Source organism: Anabrus simplex, chromosome 2 (genome assembly GCF_040414725.1).
Source record: "Anabrus simplex isolate iqAnaSimp1 chromosome 2, ASM4041472v1, whole genome shotgun sequence".
In the NCBI taxonomy this organism is placed as follows: domain Eukaryota; kingdom Metazoa; phylum Arthropoda; class Insecta; order Orthoptera; family Tettigoniidae; genus Anabrus; species Anabrus simplex.
In genome coordinates, this window is record NC_090266.1 from 1,060,384,081 (window position 1) to 1,060,407,834 (window position 23,754).

At 43.3% G+C, this 23,754-nt stretch overlaps 1 protein-coding gene across 2 annotated transcripts in view; it reads left to right on the forward strand.

Moving 5' to 3' along the window:
- LOC136863282 (uncharacterized) overlaps positions 1 to 23,754 on the forward strand; it is a 167,581-nt gene that overhangs the window by 86,499 nt on the left and 57,328 nt on the right. For both annotated transcript variants that reach the window (XM_067139666.2, XM_067139667.2), the window contains exon 2: positions 16,022 to 16,324. In XM_067139666.2, coding sequence (XP_066995767.1) covers positions 16,086 to 16,324 — 239 coding nt within the window. In that variant the 5' untranslated portion in view covers positions 16,022 to 16,085. The remainder of the gene's footprint in view (positions 1 to 16,021; positions 16,325 to 23,754) is intronic.

A 23,754-nucleotide genomic window follows, 5' to 3' on the forward strand; every position in this document is an offset into this window, starting at 1 on the left:
TCAAACACAAGCGTGAGAAACACCTCGACTTATCACAACGCGCGAAACTGAGTAGCACTGAGCGCACCGCTCACTGTCGAGCCTAATAATGGATTGAGGGTCTTCGTTTTCAAAGATAATGGAAATGACGGACACATTTCCTTCCTAACTATCTGTTTGAAAGGTATCTGGAGTTTCAGAAGTAGAGGTGTTGTAATATTCCAACAACAAGCAATAGCGTACACTACGGAGGCGAGAGCCGTGCTCCCCATGCGAGTAACCGCGGGTTCATATTTGAAACGCTTTATACAGGATGAAGCGTAATTCGCGCACTCGGGCGTCGCAGCGCGACTCCTCACATGCCAGCAATAAAAAAATGTATCTTACAATTTTTCGTCTTGCGAGTATATCCGGTAGAAAACGGACGTTGAAGAATAGCAATCTGGCAACACTGTAACCATATGTAGGGTAACAACCGCTGTCAGCACGATGCGGTCGTGCTGTACAGTTGGTGTAGTGGGTCGAGTTTTTGGTTGGCATGCAGGAGGTCGATGGTTCGATCCTGGGTTGAAGCGCATTTTTTATTTGCTAATTTCCATCTGACATTACCTACTGTAATACAGTACGACACCGTTTCTGAGGTCACATGTATCCTACATTTACAACATTTTGTAACGCTGAAACAACAAATACCTGGTTAGACTAATAAGAAATAGACAGCTGAAACAAACAGGTTTCACATCTAGTAGATGAAGTGGTGCGAATAAATTCACGCCAAGGGCGCCTTTCAAAGCTTACCAATGAAAACGATTGTTCGTCCATTTCTAGGATCGTAGTATGTAGGCCCTAAGTGCAAATGGTTTCTAGAGGACCCACTGCAATCGCTGTTGACGATTAAGATGCTGACAGAGGTAATTACCCTACATGTAGTTACAGTGTTGCCAGATTGCTATTCTTCAACGTCGTTTTTCTGCCGGTTATACTCGCAAAACGAAATTTTGTAAGAGACATTTTTTATTGTTGGCATGTGAGGAGTCGCGCTGCGACGCCCGAGTGCGCGAATTACGCTTCACCCTGTATACCGTGACATCCGCGTTAGGGTGGGTACTCGCTAGGAGGCTGCAACATGTCACGCAACGGTTGCTACAACCAAGGGCGGATCCAGGATTCCCTAAAGGGGGAGTCCTTTCTTTCTTTTTTTTTTTTTTTTTTTTTTTTGTAAACATACCACAAAGCAAGAAAGCAAGAAGGAGTTTATATTTTGTAGTAAAGCGAGAAGAGAGAACCGTGAAGAAAGGCTACACTTCACCATCAGCATATCAAACTTTTATAGGTCCATAAATTTTCATGGATATTAAAACGTTTAGAGTTCTCAAACTTGTTCATACATAAATAATATGAAGCAAATTCTTCAAAGAATTTAGCGAGTTCCTGTCATATATAAACATGGAATATCTACTAATTGTAAGCATGCAAATACATGCAAGTCACCACCAGCAACAACGCTATATCCCTGTTTTGATCATGTGTGCATTTTGTTTTGAATTTATGGTAATAATTTAATCATCATCGTCATCATCTGTTTATCCTCCAGGTTCGGTTTTTCCCTCGGACTCAGCGAGGGATCCCACCTCTACCGCCTCAAGGGCAGTGTCCTGGAGCTTCAGACTCTTGGTCGGGGATACAACTGGGGAGAATGACCAGTACCTCGCCCAGGCGGCCTCACCTGCTATGCTGAACAGGGGCCTTGCGGGGGATGGGGAAGATTGGAAGGGATAGACAAGGAAGAGGGAAGGAAGCGGCCGTGGCCTTAAGTTAGGTACCATCCCGGCATTTGTCTGGAGGAGAAGTGGGAAACCACGGAAAACCACTTCCAGGATGGCTGAGGTGGGAATCGAACCCACCTCTACTCAGTTGACCTCCCGAGGCTGAGTGGACCCCGTTCCAGCCCTCGTACCACTTTTCAAATTTCGTGGCAGAGCCGGCAATCGAACCCGGACCTCCGGGGGTGGCAGCTAATCACGCTAACCACTACACCACAGAGGCGGACAATAATTTAATACAGGAGAAAAAGCAAAGTCATCTCCGTACAGGCTATGAAGGCCCTTGGAGTCGTGGAAGGTAAAGGCTTCCACTATTCGTAACCTCGGCACTTGATGGGGTAGAGTGGTTAGCTCTACGCCCGGCCGCCTTTGCCCCCAGGAATTAACATGGTACTCATTTTTGGTGTAGGCTGAGTGAACCTCAGGGCCATGTGCACCTCCGGAAGTGGAAATCTCGTTTCTTCAATTTTACGACTTCCTGACGGGGATTCGAACCCACGTCCTTCCGGACGAACCGAGCACGAATTTAATAAAAGAGTCTTTCAAAATTACACTTGAGTAACTTTACTCATTTTATAGCAAGTATTTGCTCATCACTGACTAACCGCTTAGCACTAATTGAAAAGTTATTTACTAGTAATCATTGCTCCTGTTTAATTTCGCCTACCTGTTTTCATGTGACTATTTCAACATCGTTGGAGATGGTGGAAATGCGAAGGCAAGTCAATAAGTATAAGCAATCGATTTTTATAATTTATTGCAAGAAGAGTACACACTTTTTATTGATATCATTTTTCAATATAGTCACCCTGCTTTTCAATGCACATGGTCCACCGATTCACAAGCTTTCTGATACCCTCTGCAAGAAAGGTTTTTGGTTGCGCAGCAAGCCACGAATGCACCGTTTCCTTCACCTGTTGATCGGAGCAGAATCGACGGCCTCTTAAAGCATTTTAAGTGGACCAAACAGATGATAATCTGACGGGGCAAGATCGAGACTTAACGCAGGATGCTCCAACACCGCGAAACGCAGCATCTGAAGAGTTTGAGCGGTGTGGGCGGCGGTATATGAACGCGCATTGTCATGCAACAAAAGAACTCCTTCCGACAACCGACCTCTGCGTTTGGTGTGAATTGCAGGTTTCAGCTTGTTTACCAGCGTATCACTATAACGTTCATTGTTTACTGTTTCTCCCTTTCCTGGTAATGTTCCAGGATTGACCCTTGAGAGTCCCAAAACACTGTGAGCATCACTTTCCCTGCAGAAGGTTGACTCTTGATTTTCTTTGCGACTGGGGATCCGGGATGCTTTCATTCCATGTTCTGACGTTTGCTCTTTGGTTCGAAGCGTGAACCCATGTTTCATCTCCAGTGATGATCCGTTTCAGAAATGTTTCATTTTCCTTAGCATGGCGGTCCAGTAGGTGCTAACAGATTCTAACACGATTGCGCTTCTGCTCTTCATTGAGTTGTTTTGGAACCAATCTCGAACAGACTTTGTGAAAGTTAAGCCTGTTATGCATGATTCCATATGCAGAACCATGGCTAATGCGCAGATAGATGTCTGGATCTTTCTTCATCCTTCACGCTCGTGTGATCCCTGTTGAGCTGTTCAATCCACTGGTAAACATTTCGCTATGGCAAAACATTGTCTCCGTATTGTGCTGAAAGTCTTCTATGAATTTCCGCTCCTGGTACACCCTCAGACCACAACAGACGGATTACGGAACACTGTTCTTCCTTGGTGCAAACAGAGAGTGGCACGGCTATCTTTACGTTGCAACGGCGTAAGCTGATAACGCTAAAACCTACCATAGACGTAGACAACGGTGCTGTCTAGCGGCTGGTACGCACACAACACCACAGAGCCAACCTAAAGACAATTAGAGCAAAATTGCAGATATTTATTGACTTGCATACGTATTAGCTATTTCCACTGAAGTGATTGGTGGTGGTGGTGGTGGTGGTGATTTTTGTTTTAAGAGGAAGTACAACGAGGTAATCATCCTGAAGTACTAGGAGGAGTTATCCTTATTTCATGATATGGGTAGTAGTAAGCATGCCACCGCCACTAGAAGAAACCTTAGCTCCAAAATTTTGACATGTTTTATCTTCTGCTTAGGGGCCGCCTGGCCGAGGCGGTAAAGGCGTGCTCGGTTCACCCGGACGGAAATCGAAAAATTTAAGAAACGAGATTTCCACTTCCGGACGTTCATATGGCCCTGAGGTTCACTCAGCCTCCACCAAAAATTAGTACCAGGTTAATTCCTGGGAACAAAGGCGGTCGGGCGTAGAGCTGACCACTCTACCCCCATCAAGTGCCAAGGTTACGTATAGTGGAAGCCTTTACATTCCACCCCTCCAAGGGCCTTCATGGCCTGTACGGAGATGACTTTGCTTTGCTTTGCTTTTACTCATTGTATAGAAAATAGTGAACTTTCAGCTAGTATTCCAAGTATTACTTGTTAACTAATTTTGAAACACATTCACTGTGTGTTCTAATGCACCGCAAATCGCAAGTTCCTTGTAACTTGTGAAAAACTGTGCTCGTACGGTCGCCGAGGTAAACATGCAGCCTGTTGTTGCCTATTGTTGTCAGTCCGCTGGCCACTGCTAGGAAGAGTCCAATAGGTACTATTCCACGTGTACTCTTTGTACATAATATGGACACGAATTCTTTAAAGTTGAAATAAACTGTGTGTAAAACCTTGGCATTTCTGTAACATGTGTTGTTAAGTTATCTGTATCAATATTTACGTCTGTGATGATCAAATGGTAATGTAACCAGAGGTCAATAAAAACATAAAAAACATTCAGGGTATGTATGCTCATCCATAGCGAAACGAACACTAGCCGGCATAGACACAAACATTTCCGGGAGTTCCACGTTCGATCACCGTGGAGTGCGCGCCGCGTCACCTGATGCGATATTCGACGTATCTTATCGCAGGTTCTTGGTTCGGAAAATTGTAAAGTGAATATGTTGCATTAGGCACCAAAGTGTTAAAATATCCATGAAATATATTTGTTGTTGGATTAAGATGTGTGCGTCAGGCAAGTGCCTTGGGTTAATTCATCACCTTGTTATGGATACCAGCGCCGTGGGTTGCTAGAAGGATTGTGGGCCTCAGCCCTTCGTCCGTTCATAATTAAGGCTGCGTGTTTGTAATAAAATTGCTCGCAAACACAACTTCTTTTCGTGGCATCTTAAATTGCAGAGTGCAATACTATGAGCTATGACAACTGTCTCCATGAGGATGTTCCACTCTGTAACAACAGAGTATTGGTAATTCTCTACGTTAAAAGCATTGCTACTTAAGGAGCTTGTGTCTTGAGGTACTGGCAAGGCAAATAAACTGACAGTAGAGGGAGCCGCATGCCCACTTAGTGCAGTACCATCAAACCAAGGCGAGAACTCCCACCCCACTCACCCCTTCTACATTTCTGGAACACTCAGAAAGAGTGTACATGCCCGCCAGAAGCATCATGGCCTGTTGTCGTGAAGTTGGTCACGCCTTAAAATAAGGAATATTCAAACGCCCGTCGACTCCGAGGACCAATACTAAAATTCTATTTACACGCGCACATTAGTATTTGTACAGTAATGCCACCTTAGATTTTGCGAAGACATAATTTTCGAAGGCCATCAACATAAAAAGGGTCCGGCTCCATGGCTAAATGACTAGCGTGCTGGCCTTTGGTCACAGGGGTCCCGGGTTCGCTTCCCAGCAGGGTCGGGAATTTTAACCATAATCGGTTAATTTCGCTGGCACGGGGGCTGGGTGTATGTGTCGTCTTCATCATCATTTCATCCTCATCACAACGCGCGGGTAGCCTACGGGAGTCAAATCAAAAGCCTGGCGAGCCGAACTTGTCCTCGGACACTCCCGGCACTAAAAGCCATACGCCATTTCATTTCATACGATAAAAAGTGCAATAACTTTAATAATTTAATGTATCGATTTCTGAGGATTAACCTCAGCTATCTCCTGATTGGCTAGGCACAGAAGACGGCAAGATCGAGGATGAAATGCCTGCGAAGTGGCCAGGACACGAATTTGATCTCAATTCTTGATTAGACGATTGATTATGGATCAAGCTACGTTGGGAAGGTCAACATACATATCATACGAGTGGATCACGCTTCAACACCCTGCTCAGTCTGCAAACATCCATACGGGAGATCTGTAGCCTTTCTCCCCGATAAGACCTTGGGTGGACCCGGAAAATTCGCGGAAGTATTATTTAAGCAGCCCACCGACTTCGACCACAACAACCAAATACGTACAGCCTTTGGATGTCTATTTCTTCTAACAGTATAACATACATTGGCGGGAAATGAAATCCCAACACCAAGACGACATTAGTTTAGAGGAATGCAATTTATGCTAAGCAATTGTCTAGCTAACATATTATTAAAGTTTCCAGGTCACATGTTCAGGATCCACTGTTATCGGGTGTTTTGGAGGTGTCAGTGTCAGTTGAAAGGTACGGCAGCCTCGATTCAAAGTGTGTACGAAGGTTGATCTGTGTAGATTGTAGTGTTTACGAGTCATGGGTGACAGTGCGGGCCGAGGCAGGTAACGGGGGAAGCAGTTGACGTGCCCTTACACCACTTCAAGAAGGCTACTCACAGAGGTACGATCTGGTATCTGTCGAAACGTTTCCGGGAGACTGGAAATGTTGCCACGTGCCCTGGCATGGAACGCCAATGCAAAACAACCCCCGGGTAGATCATTTTGTGCATCTACAAGCTCCGCGAAACCGTTAAGTGACAGTACGAATTAGTGACCAAACAGTCTTAAACAGGCTTTGGGAGTCCAATTCAAGATCTCGACGACCCGCCCAAGTATGGGTACCTGACGGCAACGTGGTAGGAGATTGCAATTTGCTAGAGATCATTTGCACTAACAGCTAAGACATTGGCGTCCTTTGCTCTTCTCAGATGAATCCCGTTTCGCATTTTATCTTTGATATGTTCGACTTCTACGTGTCTGGAGAAGGCGTGGGGAATGATCACATCCGACCTCTGTGCAATCTACCGTCGATATGGAGGTGGATCCATTATGGCATGGGCACTCTTAAGTCTAGACACGTAAACCAATCTGATGACGATTCGCAATGGATCCTTAAATGATCGACGGTACATTTACGAGATACTAGTGCCACATTCATCCCTCACGAGAAGTAACTTGGAGGAAACATAGCATTCATGCATAAAAACGCTAGAACGCATCATGCCAACATCGTTCGGAGATTCGTGCGAGAGCACCACGTGCAACGAATTGAGTGGAAATCCAGAAGTCTCAATATGAATCCAACGGAACAAGTCTGGGGCCAACCGGACTCAAGCATCCGAGTGAGAAATCCACAACCCCAAACACTACAAGCCGCAAGCCCTTGAAGACGCTCTTTTGGAAGGATGGTGACGTCTGTCTCAACATGCGGCGCCTTGTCAGGAGCATAAGAAGGCATTGTGAAGCTGAGGAGTGTCAATACTCCATATAAGGATGCTTATTTACCACGTAGCAATTTTGGTGTATGACCCGGGACCATTTTGTTTATGACACGCTGTGCAACGTTGTGTATTGAGTATCCAAAGAACGCTTTCCATTTCAATCCTTAATTGTTGGGAAGAAGAATGTTTGTTTTCATTGTGCGTCTAGGTTCATTTCAATATTTATGCGTATCCTGGAGGTATGAACATATGCAAAAGTGACCAAATTTCCTTTTTTGAGCAGTGTATTACCAAAAAGTGTCAAAACCATTTATTATTTTAAAGTATTTTATTTAAACTATTGACTATCACATTGAAATATCGTATGGCTTTTAGTGCCGGGATATCCCAGGACGGGTTCGGCTCGCCAGGTGCAGGTTTTCTATTTGACATCCGCAGGTGACCTGCGCGTCGTGATGAGGATGAAGTGATGATGAAGACAACGCACACATCCAGCCCCCGTGCCATTGGAATTAACCAATTAAGGTTAAAATCCCCAACCCGGACGGGAATCGAACCCGGGACCCTCTGAACCGAAGGCCAGTACGCTGACCGTTCAGCCAACGAGTAGGACAGACTATCACATTAATATATATTCATTACGCCGCCAATGGAGATTTTTTGCTTGTAATTTCTAAATACTGGAAATAGACTTCAAATTGCAAACTTTGAAAGAAACAGCTGTCTATTATAATTTGTATTTGTATTTTTTATTAATGAACATAACAGGCGTTCAGCCCCGAATACATGTTCACAATAATAATAAATAAATAAATAAATAAATAAATAAATAAATAAATAAATAAATAAATAAATAATAAAATTAATAAACTTAGTCCAACCTAAGCCACCACATACAAAATAAAATAAAATGAACAATAAAACAAAAAAAGGACCTAACTCCACGGTTCTATACCAGAACCACTGTCTATTATAATTCTAACCTAGATGTTAGGCTCCTTCAAACAACAAGCATCATAATTCTAATTTCAGTATTAAAAATTTTAATCGGATGTTGCATTTGCTTCTACAGAATAATATTATTGCGAGTTCTCAATCAACAGGAGAACCGTTCACGCTCCCCTGTGTTCTGTCTCCAGCTACAAACCATACACGTGCGGTCACTTGGACCGCTACAAACAGTAACTGCTTTTCACCAAGGCCACATTGATACTAGCGGCAGCAAGCTGAACATTGCTGATAGACACAATAAAGCCGGTAAGGTATTATGAACGAGCAAACGCTGAGAGGGATAAGTGAGGAAAAGTTTTACGGTAGTGTACGAGTATTTCTTTACCACGGTCACACAGACCATATGTCCGTGGTGAGGTGTAAAATTAGGACACGACTCCAACCAATTCAACTAAACCTGCAGTGTGATGGTAAATGGGAGGTAGCAACCACCATGAATGCGACATATACAGACATACGTGGCGACCCTTCCTCTTGGCGCTTGTCATACTGAAGTGAAAGTAGAAACAGAGCTGCATAATATTCTATAACCCCTTAAATCAATCATCAGCATTATTATCAGTGCGATTCCTCAGTAGAGTATCTCTGGTTTTGTTTTATCCATTCCAATAAATTACTGTGTTCAACACCGTGAAGTGCCTCGGAATCCAAAGTTCTCCGTTAGAAATGAAAAACTAAAGCGGAATAACCACTCCAACTGTCTTCGGACACTCCCGGCACTAAAAGCCATACGCCATTTCATTACCACTCCAACATTAAAGGAACGATGGTATCTATCTTAAGGTTTAACATATTTCTGGAAAGTATCTTGGCTGATGACTAGAGGCGTGCATTGAGTATCGAATATGTCTCAAAACCGAATGCCAATTGCCAATGTGAGTCTGAGAATGAGACTCGCCCAAACATATCGATTCATATCAGCCGGTAGTGAGCCTATGCGGGCTTAAGTTTGTTTGAGACTGTATAAGCAGTATCTGAGCTAGGCTCCCTGGGCGGATGGGCAAACCGAGTCGCACTGAGGCTCAATCACGGGAATGAGTTTCTTGAAAGCTCCTGGATCGATTACGCCTCACAGTTGTGACCCAAAACGTATGTACCTTGGTGTCAATTTAAGTCGTGGACACTGACAGCCTATTTTACAGCGCAGAGATGTAGATTTGGGCTCTAAGAATATAAGATTCTAAAAAAAAGCCATTTTTAGACTTATTTCAGTATTGAATTGAGGCGTCAACGTATTTTTTAAAAAGAACAATAGAAGAGATATTTTAATGTAAAAAATTTAAACGGATTGCTTGCTTCAAAATCTAATATCGTGAAGAGATAGTAACATCATTTTTTTAAAAAAGAGATTAACATTACACGTTCGGTTAATGCACATTTAATTAGCAATATACTCTTTATTTTACAATTTGCTTTACGTCGCACCGACGCAGATAGGTCTTATGGCGACAGGGGATAGGAAGGGCCTAGGAGTGAGAATGAAGCGGCCATGGCTTTAATTAAGGTACAGCCCAGCATTTTCCTGGTGTGAAAATGGGAAACCACGGAAAACCATCTTCAGGGCTGCCGACAGTGGGGTTCGAACCCACTATCCCCCGGATGCAAGCTCACAGCAGCGCGCCTTTAAACGCACGGCCAACTCGCCTGGTCAAACATTTATTATTATTATTATTATTATTATTATTATTATTATTATTATTATTATTATTATTATTATTATTATTATTATTATTATTATTCCTGGTCGTCTCCCCATTTTGTTGGGATCGGCAATGTGAGTTGTTCGGCCCAGTTTTCGGTGGGATGCCCTTCCTGACGCCAACGCTATGCGGAGGTTTGAATTCACTATTGCGTGTGTCTGTGCTTTTGGTAGCGTGGTGTGTTTACGTAGATGAAGAGAAGTGCATTAAGGCGAACACAAACCCTCAGTCCCAAAATCAGAGGAATTAAACATACGTAATTAAAAATCAGCAGCCCGGTCTTGAATGGAATCCAGGGCCCTCTGAAGCGAAGGCTAGTACTCCGCATATCTATTCAGAAAAGGAGCCAGACACATTCAGTTAGCAAATCAAGTAACATAATCAATCACCACTGATCTGCATTTAGGACAATCGCCCAGGAGTCAGATTCCCTATCTGTTGTCTACCTAGTCTTTTCTTAAATAATTGCAAATAATTTGGAAATTTATTTAACATTTCCCTCGGTAAATTATTCCAATCCCAAACTCCTCTTCCTATAAACGAATATTTGCCACAAATTGTCCTCTAGAATTTCAACTTTATAATCATATTTCGATCTTTCCTACTTTTGAAAACACCAATTAAAATTATTCGTCTACTAATGTCATTCAACACCGTCTCTCCAATGACAGCTCGGAACATCCCACTTAGTCGAGCAGCTCGTCTCCTTTCTCTTCTCCCCAGTCCTCCCAGCCCAAACTTCGCAACATTTTCGTAACGCTATTCTTTTGTCGGAAATAACCCACGACAAATCGAGCTGCTTTTCTTGGGATTTCTGACAGTTTTCAAATCAAGTAATCCTGGTGAGGGTCCCATGCACTGGAGCCATACTCTAGTTGGGGGTCTTACCAGAGACTTACATGCCCTTTTCTTCACACCCTTACTACAATCCCTAAATACCCTCATAACCATGTGCAGAGATCTGTACCGTTATTTACAATCCCGTTCATGTGATTACTTCAAAAAGATATTTCCTTATGTTAACACCTAGGTATTTACACTGGTCCCCATAAGGAACTTTCACCCCATCAGCGCAGTAATTAAAACTGAGAAGACTTTTCCTATTAGTGAAACTCACTACCTGACTTTTAACGCCGTTTATCATCATACCATTGTCTGCTGTCCAGCTCACAACATTGTCGAGATCTTTTTGTAGTTGCTAACAGTCTTGTAACCTATTTATTACTCTTTACGGTATAACATCATCCGCAAAGAGCCTTATCCCTGGTTCCAGTTCTTTACTCACATCATTTATACATATACAATAAAACATAAATGTCCAAAAATGCTGGTTTGAGGAATTCCCCTCTTAATAATTACAAGATCAGATAATGCTTCACCTACTCTAATTTTCTGAGTTCAGTTTTCTAGAAATATAACCAACCATTCAGTCACTCTTTTGTCTAGTCCAGTTGCACTCCATTTTGACAATAATCTCCCATGATCTACCCTAGCAAATGCCTTTGATAATAAATAAGTAAATCGCAATACAGTCCATTTGGTCTCCTGAATCTGAGATTTTAAAAATTTCTTGTAGCTCGAAGGTTGGGTGTTTTGAATTTAACGGACGCTTTCAATGTGCAGTCATTTACTTAGCATGATACTCAGCAGTTCAAAGGAAGAGCCCTGGGTTCCATTTCCTGTTATGTGTAGCGCGAACTTTTTTTTTGGTTCTGAACACTAAGTTTTAATCTCTATGTGATGTCAACAATATTGTAAGGTACTATAAGTCTCTAGAGCTCAAACCTATAAGCAATAAATCTTAAAATAAAAATTCAGTGTTCCAAACACTAAAAACCAATAGCGCGTTACGCATCAGTTCACATGCTGGCGTATTGGACTCCGTAGTCGCTTAGCTTCGAGCCTCAGAGATGCTTTCCAATATTACGCTATTACGCCTTACACCATCTCCGTAGTCCCATGTGTAGCCACCATCTTGTTCCAAGTTCGGCTCCAAAAGAACCTGGACCAAGTCTCATCTTGTCTAGTTAGGTTAAGCCTACGATCGAATCTCAAACTTGAGACTGTAACGCCCTTGTAAGGTTAAGCCTGGCGTCAAATGCGTTTCTGTTAGGTCAAGCTAGCACTCTTGTCCATAATCACGTTGGCAGTTAGGTTAAGCTGGCATTCATGGGTATCAAGCTTGGGTCTGTAAAGCTAACGAATCCAGGGCCTGTGAAGTTAAGCTTGGGGTCGAATCCATGCCTGTTAGGTTAAGTTTACCCTCTTGGCCATATTCACGTTGGCAGCTGGGTCCAGCTTGTACTTTTCGGCATCGAACTTGGGTCTACGGTTAACGCCTTAGGCCTGGGGTCGAACCCGAGATCTGTAAGGTTAAGCCTGGATACGTAGTCAGTTCATGTGAGGTTAAGAGCGGCTTTTAGCCAAATAAGGTTAAGGGCACGCTCTTAGCTAGCAGCCCGCACCACACTGTGACGTCACCTACCGGATCAGGCCTCTCCCAGGTGGCCGTAGAACCACCCAAAAATAACTACTGACATTGCATTGAACACCTCCTGTAGCAATGGTGAACACGTGCTCTTAGCTTTTACAGTATAAGGTTTAGGTCCCATGTTTTTAGACCATTTTTTTTTGGTTTGGTGCTTACTAACTCCCCTCAAAATATGGAAATACTACCTTTCAACACTCTGTATTCTTATAGATACTAATCGCCTTTAATATTATTTACTCTATCTCTCATACTCTTCTGTATCTTCCATTTCAGCTTCTTGATCGTTACTTACGCAAAAACAATTATTTCCTTTCATTTCTATTTAAGAAATGGATCTTGTATTGTTCAGTTTGATCACTCGACCGAAGTAATTTGAGATTTCATCCCGTGCTGACTGACTAAAATGCCTAATTCAGTATTTCATTTCTAGGTAGGCACTCTGAAAATTAGGATTTTTATATCAGTTTTGGTGAAACCGAAACTTAACCTTTTGAGTGCCAAGTACTTCCAGACAACTGAGGGAGTTGGCCGTGCGGTTAGTGTCGCGTAGCTTTGAGCTTGCGTTCAAGAGATGGTGGGTTCGAATCCCACCGTCCGCAGCCCTGAAAATGTTTTTCCGTGGTTTACGACTTTCACACCAGGCAAATGATCAGGCTGCATCTCGATTAAGGACAGGGCTGCTACCTTCCCACCACAAACCTTCGAAGTGTTAGTGCGACGTTACGCCTCTAAAATATCAGCTTCCAAATGAACAGAAAATTACATGCTGAATTTATCTGCAAATGTACACGTAGTCGTGGCTTTAAGTCAATTGAATTCATTATGTGATAACACAGTTCTCTGTTTCTATACTAATATTCTATTATTAAAGAGAGAAAATGTGTGAGTCTGTTTGTGTGTAGAGGCTGACCTCAAGAATCACTCAACCGATTTCAGTAATTATTTCAGCATTAGAAGGCGTATCTTACAGAATATTGTACGCTCTATATAATCATGGTAACTTATGAGATGAGCAGGTAATTTTAAAAAGAATTAGACCGAGTCGGCAAAATTGTATGCGCAGAGCCCTTAAAAGTAAATATTCTGCCTGAATTGTCAGTCTCATTTAAAAAATACTTTCACGTAATATAATTAGAATTCAGTTTTCTACGGTACAACAACAAAAATTCGTATCGGTCTACATTTTCTTCTTAACTTTAACAGTTTTTCAGGAAAAAAATACTCTTTTGTAGTTATGCACACGCGATTAAAAACTGATTGTAGTATGAGGGTTTGGAATTACACCTCCAATAAACTCATCGGATACAAGCCAATACAATGAGGAAGATGTTACACCTGTCAAAAAAAGCATACATGTAGGATTTACAATAAAATTTCGCGCAAGAATGCCATGATGCATTTTCTTCGTAATTCTAACTTTTTGCTAGATAACAACGCTCTGGCGTATTGAAGGACAATTTCGAGCATATAGTCCGGAAGGCTCAGTTTGGTACAGCTGAGTGGATTTGAGTGAAAGTCGTTATTGGTATTCATTAGTGGAGCAAGTCTACAAATTTTGATACTTTACACTCTGTGAGAGAAACTTTGTTAAGGTGGAAGGCGAAGGTCAATGGTAGACAATGTGGAACGAGCCAAAGGAAATTGCAAGAACCTGGTAGATGTGCCAGTAATATTACCTCGTTGCAGGAATTGACTCGTTTGCTTTACGTCTCACCAACACACACAGATCTTATGGTCACTATGGGATAGGAGAGGGCTGGGAGCGGGAAGGAAGCGACCGTGGCCTTAATTAATGTACAACCCTAACATTCGTCTGGTGTGAAAATGGGAAACCACGGAAACCATCTTCAGAGCTGCTGACGGTGGGATTTGAACCCGCTACCTTCCGAATACAAGCTAACAAGTACATGGCGCGAACCGCGTAGCCATCTTGTTCGGCGATGAAAGTAACATCTTCAAGTCTATATCTCACCATTTTTTTTTTCAATCTGCTTTAGTTTGCATCTACACAGTTAGGTCTTATGGCTACGATGGGACAGGAAAGGGCAAGAAGTGGGAAGGAAGCGGCCGTGCCCTTAATTAAGGTACAGTCCCAGCATTTTCCTGGTGTGAAAATGGGAAACTACGAAAAACTAGTGGTAGGGTGTTCAGTAGCGGCGATTGGGAATTAAAAGTGCGGGCGCAAAAAAATATATATATACAGACAACAAACAGTACCCGGGTTTGTGGGGTATAGGGGACAGGGGGATGGGGGTGAGGGTGTGTACATCAAAACTAAAAGAATGGCCACAAAATGGTAAGTTTTTCTGCTCTCTCTGTTAATTTAAACAGAGAGGTAATGATTCAGAGTTTACCAACTAAAATGCGGTAATAATAGTTTTTTGAGAGTTTGATTCAATACTATACAACAAAATTTTCACCAAAGGAACAATATTACATATTTATTACAATTAAAAAGAAATACAGTGTGACTGTACAATTAAAATCATTTAGTATTTGAATATACACAAAAAAACTAATAGATACTAAAGAGACTGCCAGACTGACGAATGCACGCTGCAAGCTGGTGAATCATGCCTCAGTGTCTATGACCTTAGCAAAAAATATAGGCCCGGTACCCTTCCTCACAGCACAGGCAAAGTCTCCACTATTTGCTGTGGCGCTATACAAGTCAGTTAGCCGGGACGAAGGACATTTTGTGCGTATTTCCGCTAATCATTTTGATACTGAGTAAAGAAAATAAAGAAAAGAACTATCTGATAAGATAATTCTCTATATAATCATGGTAACTTATGAGAGGAGCAGGTAATTTTAAAAAGAATTAGACCGAATCGGAAAAACTGTATGCGCAGAGCCCTTAAAAGTGAATATTCTTAATTTTTTAATCCGTTTACCCGCAAGGGTTGGTTTACCCTCGGCCTCAGCTAGGGATCAACCCCTACTGCCTCAAGGGCAATGTCCTGGAGCATGAGACTTTGGGTCGGGGGATACAGCTGGCAAGGAGGACCAGTACCTTGCCCAAGCTATGCTGCATAGGGACCTTGTGGGGGGATGGGGAGATTGGAAAGGATAGACAAGGAAGACGGAAGGAAGCGGCCGTGGCCTTCAGTTAGGTACCATCACGTAATTTGCTGGAGAAGACGTGGGAAACCACGGAAAACCACTTCGATGATGGCTGAGGTGGAAATCGAATCAGTCTCATTTAAAAGTTACTTCCACTTAATATAACATGGTCTACGTAGAGGGCAGCTTGTACACATGGCTTTTTTTTAAAATAATTCCTATAATTCCTAGTTTCAGCCGGCTAAAATGGAATAAAAATGTAATATTTTCTCCAAAAAGTGGGGTGGCGGCGGGGCTCCTACTGCTGAGGTTCCTCTGCACCTGTGGGTACCGCAGGAGGTATGTGAGCCTGCCGAAAGCTGCCCAGCTCAGGCCGATTCGTCCAGTTATCTGTGCCGTCTGATTGTCCCAGGCATACGCTACGAAAGCACGTGATGGTAATTGTAAGGGACCTCTCGTCAGGAATAGCTGATTATGAGTGTATCTTGTTTTACAGGTGCAAAGGAAACTGTTTTGTTGGTGTTAGAGAAAACGCCTCACCACTTGACTGAAGATCCTCCATGCATTTCTGGATTGACAAACGAAGCCAGACGTGTGGTTTCAGCGGGCGACATCGTGTCCCAGCATCGATATCTGCGGGCTGTGGGCAACAGAGGAGGCGGCGGAGGTCCCGTGCCAAGCCCATGGTCACGCCCGTGCACCGCTTTCAGCCCATAGAGTGCGTGGGGGCCGGGCAACATGGTCTACGTAGAGGCCAGCATCATCGACAACTGCACAGCTGTATACCACCAGCATACAGGTATGGTTATGAAGGTGAAAGTACACAGTGCCGTAGCTTAATAAGGCCGAATATTTTTCTAGAATTGCAAAAAAATATACGTATAGGTCTACAGGGTTGATAAGCTAAAATGTTTACCGCAAATAACTCGTAAACCATTAAAGATCTTCCTTTCTTTCTTCATTCTGCAATCCGTTTACCCGCAAGGGTTGGTTTTCACTCGGCCTCAACGAGGATCCACCTCTACCGCCTCAAGGGCAGTGTCCTAGAGCGTGAGACTTTGGGTCGGGGATGAAACTGGGAAGGAGGACCATTACCTCGTATAGGCTACCTCACCTGCTATGCTGAACAGGAACCTTGTTGGGGGGATGAGAAGATTGGAAGGGATAGACACGGAAGAGGGAAGGCCGCGGCCGTGCCCTAGAGTTAGGTACCATCACGTTATTTGCTACAGAAGACGTGGGAAACCCACGGAAAACCATTTCGATGATGGCTGAGGTGGGAATCGAACTTCCCTCTACTCAGTTGGCCTCCCGAGGCTCAGTTGACTCCGTTCTAGCCCTCGTACCACTTTCCAAAATTGGTAGCAGAGTAGGGAATCGAGCCCGGTCCTCCGGGGATGGCAGCTAATCACACTAACCACTACACCACAGAGGCGGACATCATTAAAGATGTCGATATTTTTCAGTACTTTTCCAGGCTGTCAATATCTGCTGAGAAGACGGCACTAATTTGTTTCTTTTAATGGAACTGGGCCAACGGCCGTAGCCGTGTTGAAACACCGGATCCCGTGAGATCTCCGAAGTTAAGTAACATTGGCCGTGTTCAGGAGTTGGATGGGTTGCCACGCGCTGTTGGTGGGGGTGAGGGAATGGAGGAACGGAAAGGAACTGGGGGTGGGGGTAAGGGAATGGAGGAGCGGAAAGGAACTGGCCACCTTATCGCACGTAAATCCGGCTCCGGAACACCTCTGCGGAGGTTCGGACCTGCCTTCAGGGAGAATAACCCTTACCTTACCTAATGGAACTGCATTATTTTCTACAGCTAGCTCTAGAGATATGGACATTGGTATACTTCTCGAGAAAATGAAATGTCTTCAAGCATGTTGCATTCTCTAGCCGCAGGCCAACCTGTTCGAACGAGTGCTATCCCTTAAAAACCATCACATATCCTATATTTTACCTAACATGTTGTTCGCCTCCGTAGCGTAACGGTAAGCACTGAAATTAAATGGCGTATAGCTTTTAGTGCCGGGAGTGTCCGAGGACAAGTTCAGCTCGCCAGGTACAGGTCTTTTGATTTGACTCCCGTAGGCGACCTGCGTGTCGTGATGAGGATGAAATGACGATGAAGATGACACACACACCCAGCCCCCGTGCCAGCGAAATTAACCAATGATGGTTAAAATTCCTGACCCTGCCGGGAACCGAACCCGGGCCCCCTGTGACCAAAGGCCAGCACGCTAACCATTTAGCCATGGAGCCGGACACGGTTAGCACTATTAGCCCGAGTCTAATGGTCAGAAATTGAAGAATGGCAGGAGGGCTGGTATGTGTTAAAATGGTACATGCAGCTCACCTTCATTGGGGGTGTGCCTGAAAAAAAGACCTTACCGGTTATGTTAAAGGTTATCGTAGTGGATTTACTGGCCTAAAAGAACAAGAAGATGATTCTTCGATCCTATGGCTGAGCAGCAAGCATCTTGTCTTTCTGTCCTCGAGGCCCCAGGCTCGACTTCCGGCCAGGTCGAAGTATTTTAATCGTACGCTGCTAATTACCTTGGTTCTGGGATTGGACGTTTGTGCTGTCCTGAACATTGCTGCAAGACACACACACCACTATCCTCCCCCACAGCAACATGCATAGGCTATAATGCAGTCGCCGCCGTCCCTCACCGGGGAGTCTTCCATATAAGAGCTGCACGAAATTAGTGAATATAATCAGAGTGATATGAAGGGCCTCTGTATGTAGCGGGTACCTTGGCCGCCACGGTAGTGATTAATTCGAATTCGTCTCAGGGCTGGAAAAATCATTTCTGCGTAGTTCTGTGTTAAGAAGAAAGTTAGTACCGTTATCTCAACAGATATTGCTTCCCTGGAGAAGTACCGCAAGTTCGATTGTGAGTCCCTTAGTAACATTACTGAAAGTGAAAACAGAATTTCGTTATCTTAAACGGTTTATGAGTCATTTGAGGTTAATATTTTAGTTGACTCGCTCTGTTTACTACCTTCACCATTTCCTTCTGTGTTTGCTAAGACACACCTACTGTATTTTTCAGCGTACAGTGCCAAGGATGCGGGTCTACTGTAATATTAAGCCGGTCACGTTCGCCAATACTGTTTCCATTTTCTGAGTAATAATGTTGCCAGTAGTACCTTCTGGAATCCCGCTAGATGGCTATCATGACCTCGCGATATTCTGATAAATATATTTAAATGTTTCGTAGGCGTTTATTAACATTAATTATTACTTTATTCCTATTACTACGGTTACTAAACTTGATACAAAAAAGCAGGCCCTTGGAGGCTTCCACCATTGTTAACCTCGGCATGTGATGGGGTAGACTGGTTAGCTCTACGCCCGGCCGCCTTTGCCCCCCCCCCTCCCCCCAGGAATTAACCTGGTACTCATTTTAAATTTTACGACTTCCTGACGGGGATTCGAACCCACGTCCTTCCGGGCGAACCGAGCACGCCTTTACCGCCTCGGCCAGGCAGCCCCCAAACTTGATACAATAGAAGTAGGGTAATTACTGCTTAACGAGGAAAAATCACTCACTCAAAATAGCAGGTCCTTTGTATCATCTACATCTAAAATATCTTACTTGACAGCTCTGAGTCGTTGCCTTCCAGCATTTTTTTTCTTTTTGCTATTTGCTTTACGTCGCACCGACACAGATAGGTCTTATGGCGACGATGGGACAGGAAGGGGCTAGGAGTGAGAAGGAAGCGGCCGTGGCCTTTATTAAGGTACAGCCACGGCATTTGCCTGCTGTGAAAATGGGAAACCACGGAAAACCATCTTCAGGGCTGCCGACAGTGGGGTTCGAACCCACTGTCTCCCGAACACTAGATACTGGCCGCTCTTAAGCGACTGCAGCTATCGAGCCCGGTACCAGCATGTTAAAGAACTGCTCCGGGACAATACACTTTCCCTGCGGTGTCACCTCAGATCTATAGCAATTAAAGAAACTGTGCATATATTACATAATTATTCTATGAGTTGGAAGTCAAAATGAAAAACAAAAGATCTACAGCCAATCCTTCTCTAAAAAATTACTGTGCGATACATTTACAGTAACTTTCGAAGTACGGGTGTAAGACACAAGGGCGTGAACAGTAATACAGACGCTGTCGTTTTCAATGTATTATATTTTTGAGAAATGGCCATATATAGTTACAAGTAGAAATAAAAGGAAACAGTTAAGAAACTCCAGAGCAAGATCTAGAAAACACGAGTTTTCAATTGTACATGTAGACTGTCTCTTACCGTCAAAATTAATGAATTAGAAAATAAGTGATATGTTTATATTTACCCCTTTAGGCGTATTACAGATATTTAGAAAACTTTCAACAACTATAAACATGCAGTAACTTAACTTCTATATCCTATCCTGAATAAAGAGGTCGAGGTATGCCTGGGCCAGCCAAGAACTGAACCTAGAGCCTAAGGATAATAGGAAAAGACGCTATTATTACAACATGGGGCCGTACATAATAGTACATTAATGGTAAAGTAAACACTGTTATGAGATTTAAAAAAGAACCTGTGTTCGTAAACAACAATGAAAAGCAAGGAGGCCGCCTGGACAAAGTGGACTTCAGAATTAACGTGCAATCGTTTAAAAATCACAAGTTATTAAGAACAACTGATTCCAACTATAGAAACTTGTAGTACATAATACATGAAACGAATCCATAAATCACACTCCGTTTGTTTTACTCAGGTCGAGACACGGGCCTTTCTCACCAAACATTTGTCAGGCTCCATGGCTAAATGGTTAGTGTGCTGGCCTTTGGTCACAGGGGACCCGGGTTCGATTCACGGCAGGGTCGGGAATTTTAACCATAATTGGTTAATTCCGCCGGCACGGTGGCTGGGTATATGTGTCGTCTTCATCATCATTTCATCCTCAAAACGACGCGCGGGTTGCCTACGGCGTCAAATCAAAAGACCCGCGTCTGGCGAGTCGAACTTGTCCTCAGACACTCCCGGCACTAAAAGACATACGCCATTTCATTTTACTTAACATTTTAAAAAAAAATTCTAAGGAGGACATTTATCGTGTACTTTCTCAACGAACGAAGAAGACTATCTTGTTTTCAAGTAGGAAACTACAATAGTTGTTATACATATTTTCAGGAAAAGTACACGAGGGGCAGCTTGAGCCTCCGCTTCAGACTGACTCCGTACATAATGTGCTGTCTACTTAGTCCCCGAGAGCCTGACGTCGACATTGGCGATAGGGAAGTCACCAACTGCTCCTGTTCTGCAGGTGTGAAACACGTCACTGAGAGTTCGCTCAGTCCTACACAGAGCCCAAGTGCGATTTTTTTAAAATTTCGTGTGGCTATTTGTAGCCTAGTGCAGCCCTTGTAAGGCAGACCCTCCAATGAGGGTGGCCGGCATCTGCCATTTGTAGGTAACTCTGTGTTATTGTGGTGGAGTATAGTGTTATGTGTGGTGTGTGATTTGCAGGGATGTTGGGGACAGCACAAACACCTAACCCCCGAGTCATTGGAATTAACCAGTGAAGGTTAAAATCCCTGATCCGGCCTGGAATCAAACCCGGGACCCTCTGAACCGAAGGCCAGTACGCTGACCATTGAGCCAACGAGTCGGACACAAGTGCGATGATTCACTTGAAGAACCTGAAGGGGAGACCGTTGAACTCAAGATATAAATTTTGTGTTTGCTTACTTCATGAAGACTGGTGGGAGTGTTGGAGTGCTTAGCATATCTTTAGTCATCAGGCCAGTGTATTTGTGTTAATACAGGAATTGAGTATGACCTGCATTATTGTGAGAAATGTGGTAGGGTCTAGCGTGTGTGTGTGTGTAATTGCTATTCTTTGGATTTAGACGCGTAGTGACTCTAAATGCGATACTATCCCAACATTTGCGTGTACGACGTCTGTGAAAACTATTAAGTATGCAACCTTGCCACATACTAGGCAACTGGCTCTTAAAAAAACTTGCGTGGGATTCCAATCTCTTCTTAACCCTCGAGCACCGCGCTCTTGCCATGCGAACTACTGCGCAGCTTGACACGCAGCACATGATTCCCAGCCTATACCATACCTGCTCCTGGTCTGTGTGTGCACCACCTGTTGTAAAGTACGTGTTCTTCGTATCTGTGCTCGTTACGGGTTCGTTTAGGGTACCCATAATTAACTAATAGTGGCACTCACGATTCCTGCTGTCTTCTAGCCCGTAAACGCACATCTCATTAAATTACGCCGGTTTAGGGAGAGGGACTGATGTATTTCAGAACTGTAGTAAAAGCGGTGAGATGCGTGGCGCCTGCCGAGTACGTGAAAAAAATGTAGAAGGCAAAATAACTATAGCCGCTTATTTCTTTAGTAGCGCATTAAAAGCGTAAGACAAGAAGTATTTCATTACGAAATATCATGCCACGGAACGAGATACTCAAATGTTGGCCTGATTCTTCTCATTTCAGGAAGAACATTACGCCAGGAAAGCCGAAACGCTTTCGGAATTCGATGAGATTAAGATCACAAGCTAGAGGAGGGAGACATTTCGAACATTTTATTTAATATATGTCAAGAAATCATGTGATTCCAGGAAATAAGAGTTCTGGTATTTATTAGGATTTTTTTTTGCTATTTGTTTTAGGTCGCATCGACACAGATAGGTCTTATGGCGACGATGGGACGGTAGAGGGCTGGAAGTGGGAAGGAAGCGGCCGTGGCCTTAATTAAGGTACAGCCCCAGCATTTGCCTGGTGTGAATATGGGAAACCACGGAAAACCATCTTCAGGGCTGCCGACAGTGGGGTTCGAACCCACTATCTCCCGAATACTGGATACTGGCCGCACTTAAGCGACTTTATTAGGATTATACTAGAATGTAGGATATTTCAGAAACTCAGACTCATGTTGTTTTCATCTTTACACATGGTGGATCCATTCCTTAAACTTTTCTGTACAGTGTTGTGTGTCCATACATGTCAAGCGACTGCAACGAAATGCAATCCCATAACCTTCAGCAGCAGACAATCGATTAACAAACAAATCCAGCAACCGTTTATGAAGCAGAGAAGAAGCAAACACAGAGATGTAGCGTCTTGGAATAGGATACCGGAAATAATAAAAAACAGATACGGAACAACCAAATGTATGAAAGAAATAATCCTTTATTTTAAATTTCAAATCCGTCATAATTTCCCTTTTAAATACTGTACACAATCTGTTACAACCTCAGTTAGAATTATTTTGAATTCATGTTTGGTGTAGCTATACATGTGCTCCAAGCACTAAAGCTGTGACTTTAACAGTCATTTCCCCGCAAGTTCATTTTTAGTACTTAAGGAACATTTTCTCAGACTTCCTTTAATGCAAGGACTGAAAACTTCCTAATTTCTTCTGTAATGTTGCCGTGCATGTGCTGAAATTATATTTTGGTGTTTGATGAGGTATTAGAGATTTTATTAGACAAATGCCGGAGAAATCTATATATAAAAAATAATAGTCTTCTTCTTCTTTTTGCCGCTTTTCCCGCACGTGTGGGGTCGAGGGTGCGAATTGTGTCGCACATGTGGATTTGGCCCTGTTTTACGGCCGGATGCCTTCCTGACGCCAACCCTATATGGAGGAATGTAATCACTATTGCGTGTTTCTGTGGTGGTTGGCGGTGTAGTGTGTTGTGTGAATATGAAGAGGGAAGTGTTGCAACAAACACAAACACCCAGTCCCAAAGCCTGAAGAATTAATCAGAGGCGATTAAAATCCCCGACCCGGCCGGGACCCTCTGTACCGAAGGCCTCAGCGCTGAACATTTAGCCAATGAGTCGCACATATAGGAAAAAATAATATTCTGAAACAATATTTTCTAAATCATTAACGTGTATTTCAAGCAAAGATATGCATGTATAACCTGTACACATATTAAATGTATAACTTCAACAGGTTCTGAGAAAATGTTCCTTATGCGCTGTATTATTGAACACTGCAAACAAAGGCCCTTCTTTGTCCCCTGAAATACAGCAAAATATCAATGACTCTAGAATGAATAAATCTATTTTTACGTCAAATTCTTTGACTTCTTATACTGAGTTTAAATGAAAAATTACTCTCAGTTAATTCAATCTAAGCCGGGCTAAGTGGCTCAGATGGTTGAGGCGCTGGCCTTCTGACCCCAACTTGGCAGGTTCGATCCTGGCTCAGTCCGGTGGTAATTGAAGGTGCTCATATACGTCAGCCTCGTGTCGGT